This window comes from Mus caroli, chromosome 13 (assembly GCF_900094665.2).
Source record: "Mus caroli chromosome 13, CAROLI_EIJ_v1.1, whole genome shotgun sequence".
In the NCBI taxonomy this organism is placed as follows: domain Eukaryota; kingdom Metazoa; phylum Chordata; class Mammalia; order Rodentia; family Muridae; genus Mus; species Mus caroli.
In genome coordinates this window covers 93036424-93044577 of record NC_034582.1, presented here as the reverse complement: position 1 = coordinate 93044577, position 8154 = coordinate 93036424, and the positions used below count along the sequence as shown (strand labels likewise).

The following is an 8154-nucleotide window of genomic DNA, read 5'->3' as shown; positions in this document are numbered from 1 at the left end:
GGCAGGGAGCACTGGCTCAGAGGCAGGGAGCACTGGCTCAGGGTGGGGCCTGTGATTCTCAGAACTCACCCCCATTAGCTTGAATCCAAGGCAGGTTAAAGCCAAAACATTTTAGAACAGTAACTCATTAGAGCCAGGAAGGAACTTGAAATTAACTGGTCTTGGCCAAGTGTGGTTCCTCATGCCTCAGAGGGCTGAGGCCAGACTCAGGCTCTAGGGTAATTTGGGATATACAGGAAGATCTCATCTGGGGTACAGGGTAAAGTTGGCAAAACAAAGAATGAGCCAGTCAGGTTTTCCAACCTTGGTCATGGGTCAAGTCAAGTCTCTAGGAAGGATGAAAAGGCACAGAGACAGTTTCCATTAGACCACATGTCATTTAGCATCCATCTGTACCCACAGGATACAAAACAGCATGAATGAACCCTGATAGAAACTGTGGGTTCTGGGTGCTGATGCTGTGTCTACCACATTCCATTCCAGAAGAAGGATGCTGGTCAGGCAAGGCTGTGTGTGGGGATAGGGGTTTGTGAGAATGTCTATAATGTCCACTCAGTGATGCTTTGAATTTCAAATGCCTAGGCCCAGAAAAGACATCCTGACTTAGAACACTAGGGGTTAAGACAAGTATTCTGTGTGTGTGTGTGTGTGTGTGTGTGTGTGTGTGTGTGTGGTGTACACAAGGATGGGTTGTCCTGCTCAATTTTTTACATGGATGCTGGGGATCTAGACTCAAAACATGCTCATGTGGTAAGCACACCAACTCAGCTATCTCTCTAGCCCTGAGCATCTGTAAATGTAACAAACCTCAGTAACTCTAAGAAGGCAGCTCAGGTTGTAAATCGCTGACACCCACTCAAGTTGGAAATGAGAAAACCAGGACATAGACAGAGAAAAGTATTTGCCTGACATTCCGGGCAACTGACAAAACTAAGTGGTTACAGGCTACACTTCCTGAACCCTCATCTGGTAATATCTCTTTTTAAAGGCCTGGGAGCGACAGAGAAGAGATCCTCTGCTCTGCTTTTCCAGACCCTCCTGAATCTGTTTCCACAGGGATCTTCAACTCTGCACGTAATTTCTGGAATGAAGAGAACAAGATTTCATCTGTCTTCCCCCGGGGCCTCCTTCCTTTCTTTCTTGAGACTGCAGCTCTGAGCCTTGACGGTCCCTCCCTCCCTTCCTCAGTCCCCTTGAAGTCTCCATCCCTGCAGACAAAGGCAGCACACTCGGCCCCATGGACAGCTTTTGGAACTAGCTTACAGGCACTCATCTCCTCTACTTCTTCCCCTCCAGCTAGACTCCATCATTCTAATTCCTCTTGTATGGCCCTTGGAATCCTCTAATGTGAGCTTTACCAGAGAGAAGGGATAGCGCCTTTATTTCTGCAAGGTAAGGATGAGATACTATTCATTTCTGTCCTCACTTCGATAAGCGATCCGTCATCTCACACCAACAATGTGTACAACATATGATGATTTGCTGTGAGACTAAGTTACAGGTGAAAATCATTCTTCACAGAGAAGAATCAAAGATAAATCAGTATTCTGACTGAACTCTGATTTTCAAAGTCTGGTGACACTATGAACATAATATATTTTCATAAAAATATTGTTAAAGTGCTCTAATGGCTTGTAACAGTATTTAGGTTGACTCTGGCAATAGTAACACTCTACAACTTGTGTGCTTAGTTTGAATATACTGGAGTCAATGGAGACTGCAGTGCTGGGTGGAGTTTAACCCAGAAGGACCTTAATCCTAGGAGCTCTGGGGCTTGGGGAGAAAGAGCTGTGGAGCTTAGGAGAAAGGACAAATTATTACCTAGGAATAACATCTTCTAGAAAAAAGTGTAAGATGGACTGAATGACCTAGAGATTATCCTCCATCAGAAATGGCCACTATTCACCCAACCCTTCTGAAAGGGAAACAGACAAGCAAGGCAGGGCTTAAGGCTGAAGACAAGTGACTGCCAGTGCAGCCTCCTACGGCGCTCCATGGTCACATGTCCTCCCACCGCGCTCCATGGTCACATATCCTCTCTTAATCTCTATGCTTGGAAAAGAAGCAGCTACGGACATTTTTACTGTTTTATTTGTTGGGTAGTTTATAACCAGCTCCGGTCTACAAACAGCATGACAAGGAATCTGAGGGGAGACCTTAATAGGAAAGTGGTTTCTGGTGGTACTGTCACAGGCACAAAGAGCAGATCACACACACTCAGGACACACATGGGGAAACACTCCCCTTATGAGCCAATGTATACAAGGGATAGCCAGGTACCCCTCACCTTATTAACAAGAGTATACAAGGCTTTGTCTTGTGCTCCGTATTTCAGACACTGTCTAATCCAGGTGTGGATGGTCCAGTCTCTTAGGTACCAGCAGTTGGGACTGTGTCGAAATCTAAATAAAACACAAGAAGAGATAACACTTAATCTCTTAAACATTAAAACCCAAATACCGCCCATTACCAGGTCCTTCTCTTGCAAAAGTTACTTGATATAGTCAGTGAGACCAAAAAGTCATGAGCACTGACAATTAATAGAAACTTGAAGTTCTTAACTTTAAGTCTGAAATGGAAAGAGAGAAGGCAAAATAATAAAAAAGAAAAAGAAAACCTACTTATTGATTTGTTTTAAGATAGGGGCCTCTCTATGTCATCTTGTCTGACCTAGAACTCACAGATCTGTCTGTCTCTACCTCCCAAGTGCTGTGACTACAGGTGTGTCTACATGTCTGGCTTTATTATTTATTTCATCCCCTTGCCTCAACACCTTGCTTTAATAAGAGATTTATATGGAAATGATTTGGGGAACTATTATTCATGACTTTATGTAAATACATATCTGTCAGAAGGGATATGTGAAGCTGAAGTTGATACTCTGGAAATGAAGTAAGACAGAAGAATAGAAAAGCAGACCAACACAGACCTCGAAGGGGAAACAGCTTTAAGTTACACCAGTATTTCTTGTATATTCAGGAGCAACTGGGATAACTGCATCACAAAAATAAACAAGGGCTCCACTTTCACCCCTCAGTCCATTCCTTGTTCCCACAGCAACCTTCACGATCTGTGACTCAGGCAGCCCGAGGAATGAGCAGTCACTTGGAGGAAGCTCCCGGAGGGGCTGCTCTGGCCCAAGTGCTCACAGGCAGCCAGTGTCTGAGTGGGAAGGCTCTTCTCTCTCTCCACCAACATGCAGGAAACTGGATATCAGCGGCATTTCTGAACACTTATCCATTTTCAGTAGGACAGAGCTTCATAGTCCTACTTAGAATTGGGGACCTACTTATTCCACATGACTCCTTAGTGTGTGACACTTCGTGGCCCATCTAAGTTTCCAGCACATAAAAGCAGAGCTTCCATCAAGACGTTTACTAACTGCTACATGCTTGTGTGCATGACTGTACTGTTAACACGTATGTATGTATATATGGAGAATGATGCCGCTTTGCCTAGGGCATTCACAGCCTCCTTACACACATCTTTTATAACAATGCAAGGAGGGCATGGCCCATGGGAATTGCTAGCTGCAGGGTTTGTGGCTTTGGTGGTTTAGTCTATTTCTCATTTTAAAACAGATTCAAAATGTCAACTATCCCCTTTACCTAAGAGCTCTTTCAACCTAATCTCCACCTTAATCTCCTTCCTGCCTTAGAACGTCTTGGATGGCAGCTTCTTGGCTGGTGCTGACAGACTTTGATGCACTCTGTGGCTACAACTCACAACCACAGCCAAGCAAGCATCTTTTCTCTTCATATATTATAATATATGCTGCTGAAAGTAGAATTCCAGTCTTTGGCATATAGGCAGTTAGTGAACCCCTTTCTAGATCCTACCAGTGTTAAAACTAAGGAGAAAGAAAGAAAAGAGAATTAGTACCTAACTTCTGGAACATGAAGGCATCAACGCAATATGCGGACAAAGGAACCAAGTTTGAATGGTATGAGAGAAATTCCTCAAGCAATTTCACAAGCACTTTGCTGTGGCTCCTCTTTAGAACTCCAGTAAGGAGGGGGCAGGCTGGCTTCTGGGTATAATCTATCTAATTCTGTGAACTGCTGGCCAGCACGGCAGTCAGGAAAGGCAAAGAGAGAACACCAAACAACACACTGACTTCCAACCAGCCTGCAAACACACTGACTTTTGTTCTCTGCTCCACCCAGTAGACTGGCAGGTTATAGCCAGCCACTACACGATGCCCCTCTGCACCTGGTGCCATCAGCTGAGGCCACATCTCAACAGATGTCACTACCACTGAAGCAGCAGGCTGCCAGGACCAGCAAACTGCGTGAATATAGAAAAGATGGACAACGCTGCTCAAATAACCCCAGCCCTGCTGTGCGCAGGGCAGTGGGAGGCAGCCTGCAGCTCAGCTCTGTGGCTGTGCACTTCTTGGAGGAAGGAGGAACACAAGAGGGGATGGAAGGAGCGTGTGCAGTCCAGCTTTCACTCTGACTCTATGGTTAGCACCCATGCAGAAGAGATCCTGTCCCCAGTGCTAACGGGCTGTCAGAGCTTTCTAGAAGCCCAAACCACCGGTGAGGCAACAGCAGGAGCTGAGACGCGTCCTCTCGCCCCAGCAGGTCTAAGCAGCATGGAACTGCTCAGACAGCCACCTGGCTTACTGCTCACCCTAGGCTACAGCACCAAGAGGCCAGAGAGCAGAATCACGGTTTGTCAGTCAGACAGGGATCCAAAAGCCTAGGTCACCTTTGATTTCTTAGAAGGTAAGGGAAGTCACTTAAAAGAGATCATCGAAAGGAAAAGGAAAAAGACCAGAGTGTGACTTTATAGTTATTTGCGACCAACTGAATCGTTTAATCAAAAACAACAAAACAGTGGGCTCTGGCTGTCCTTCCACAGGCGTCAAATGACTCATTATCTTACAATGGCAAAGCGGCCACCCTCACCAGTCTTTAGGATCAACTACAAATGCTGCAGGCCTAAAGCGTGGTGCTGGGCCCACAGCCCTGCAGCAGCTATCACTTAGCTACAACACAGGGTCTGCACACGGATGAGCAGGCTTGCCACATGGTTTCCCTGACTCTATGAGCCACCAGCCAAGCCTAGGCATAAACACACTTTCCCGTTCCCAGTAGGTTCTGTATCCTGTGGCAACAGGCATTCCAGATGGGACCCTCGGCCTCTAAGTGAGGCAGACGTGGAGGAGGGGCAGTAGAGAAGGCTGCCAAGGAGAAGATTCAGCCAGTTCCTTGGACCGTGGTGTGGAGTGTGAATCAATTCATAATGCCAAGCTTGCAATTATCAAAAGGTCAAGAGCTTCCACTAAAAGCTAGTGTGTGACTGACCCACTGATTCAGTTGTCACTGCCCTCTTTCTTATCCTAAAAAGGTAATGGGAAAGATACTTTCTTTTCTATCCTGCAGGAAATTCTGCTTTCAGAATTGTTAATTTCAAAATTCACAATCTTCGATGATTCTTTCAGTTATCACAAATACAAAATGGAAATATCACTACTACAGATTAAAATTCCTTTGCTGCTTGAGATCCCACATTTTATGCTTCAGGAAGTTTCCGTTAATTTAACTTTCAATAAACATATGGTGAAGCTCTATTAAATAAATGTACTCTGTTTTAAAAGCTGTCTCCCTATCCCATTACCAAAGGCTAATACAAAGCCTGGACGTGAACACCTACAATTTACCAGCTACCCCGGTGTAGATGAAATGTCTGTGATTAGATATCTAGGTGGGCTTCTGAGCTGGGTTTACAGAGCTGTGATGCTCGAAGCCTGAAGTTCCAGTCTTTCATTACCACTGTAACCTGACAGATGACAGCTGGACAACCATCACCACAATGAAGACACAAGTGACTCCCATTATCTGAGAAGTCCCCTTTGCAGTATATAAGAGAAAAAAGTCCCCTTTGCAAGTACAAAACACGGTGAGAGGAAGGCTCTGATGGCAAATGGGACCTGGGTCACTATAGTGTTGATTGCAGATCTACATTTCTAAATCCAGGAGACAGATAACACATCCATGAAATGACTATCCATCAGTAGTGGCCCTGTGTGAGGTACAATGACCCAAATTCCACCCCTGCTCGTCTAACAATACCTCTAACTCTAGTCTGGACATAAAACCTCCCCCTGCCCCACCCCCCACCCAATACAGAAAAATAATAACTGTAGTCAGACTGTGTGCTACTTTGGCTCCTTCTTTCATGAGACCTAAGGGAGCCAATCAGAACAAAGTCTGTTGTTCTTTGATACTGAGTTTATCTGCTTCCAAAAGGCAGTGTCTATGGCCAGACCAGGGAATTATGGGGAGAGAAAAAAAATATTTATGCTGTGAATACTGATACTCTTGATGGTAGTCTCCAAAGAAGAAACACTTCTGTCTCTTTGGCCACCAATTGGAATTGCACCCAGGAACCACTATGGAGACTGGTACACAGGCTTGCTCACAGGTTACCTTTAAGTACCCTGGAAGCCTGAGGGGGAAGCTAAAAGGAGAGGGTCTCTGGGTAGGTGAGACAGGAAGCTAAGGAGAACTGGATCCTGGAACTAATCTATAAAAGCAAAGGGCTCCAGACCAACACTACAAAGTCAAGAAAGGTGGAACTAAGGCAGGAAACCCACACACTGATTAGTCATGGCTACACTGGAATAACTCTGAGGAAGGGGAAGGGAGACTGAAGGGAAAGAAAGTCAGCAGGATAGCGGTCTGACTGACTGGAGAGAGGTTAGTGTTTCCAGAGACTCTCAAGCAGGCAGGGTCTGTGTGCCGCAGCGGAGGAGGAGATGAGGCACATGGTTGCAAAGGCAGAGAAGCCCGCACGGGCAGATCTGACGTGGCTGCGGGGGATTACAGATGTCTTCGGCCATTTCTGAGGGGGGAGAAGCTCAGCACTAATCTGGATTTCTTAAGAATCTGATTTCTTTCTCTCAAATACGGAAGAAAAGCATCTCTCAGAGCTCTCAGCATACTGATTCTCCCAGGGTGTAGCAGAGCCAAATCCCTGAGGATTTTCCTCTAGCATGAAAGGAAGACTGGGCTCATTTTCAGCCTCACAATCCAGTCAGAGTCAAACTATTTCTGTAACTACCAACCTCCCCTATTTCCCCCAATGAACTTTTAGTCCCCCCAAAGCTCTTAGCGTCCCCCCCAACTAAACTCTTAGGCTCCCCCTCAACACACACAAAGCTCTTAAGCACCTCTCTCTCTCTCACTCTCTCTCTCTCTCACACACACACACACACACACAGTTTTCAAGGCTCTTCTCCCCATATCCCCCACTAAGCAATTAGGACCCCCATCAAATACACAGTCTGCTCTTAGGCTCTCTCTCCCTCTCCCCCTCCCCCCCCCCTCTCTCTCTCACACACACACACACACACACACAAACACACACACACTAAACTCTCAGGCAGGAAACATGTCATCTCTCTTACTGCAAAGTCTTAGGTACTTAAGGATGTGGCGACAGTGGCTAGGCACACTAGGGTTCACCAATGCAAATATATATGCTGACACCTGTGAACATTGTTCATATGGAAACAGCCTCCGTGGACAGTTTTGAGTACCATCCTGCCTATAGACAGCTGAAGCCAGGAGGAAACACTGCCTTTTTCCTACAAAGCAGGAGGAGATCCCCCTCGTGGCAGAGGAAGCACAGTAACAGGAAAACCACCCTTCCTTCCTTCCTTCCTTCCTTCCTTCCTTCCTTCCTTCCTTCCTTCCTTCCTTCCTTCCTCCCCTAATGCTTCCTTTGCACAATCCACAGAAGAAGGGTGACAGGATTCTGCCTTAGGGAACAGAGGTGCCTCCAGGGATGAACCAAAAGGAATGCTGGCAGAAGTCAGGGTTCAAGGGTTCAAAGAACCCTCTTAAACTTTTAATCAAAACCACTCAGGCTCTTTGACACTGAACAATGCTTTAAAAGGGCTTTCCCTGGAACAAAAAGAAGAAATCACACCCAAAAGAAGTAGATGGAGAGAAATAATCAAACTCAGGGCTGAAATCAATAAAGTAGAAACAAACAAAACAAAAATCCCAAAGAATTGATGAAATAAAGAGTTGGAGTTTTTTTGAAAACAAAACAAAACAAAACAAAGAAATCAATAAAATTGACAACTCTTATTCAAATTAACTAATAAGAGAGAGAATATCCAAATTTAAAAAAAAAAAA

At 45.4% G+C, this 8154-nt stretch overlaps 1 protein-coding gene across 1 annotated transcript in view; it reads right to left on the bottom strand.

Moving 5' to 3' along the window:
- Mrps27 (mitochondrial ribosomal protein S27) overlaps positions 1–8154 on the bottom strand; it is a 72306-nt gene that overhangs the window by 14504 nt on the left and 49648 nt on the right. The window contains exon 5 of the mRNA XM_021180173.2: positions 2288–2402. Coding sequence (XP_021035832.1) covers positions 2288–2402 — 115 coding nt within the window. The remainder of the gene's footprint in view (positions 1–2287; positions 2403–8154) is intronic.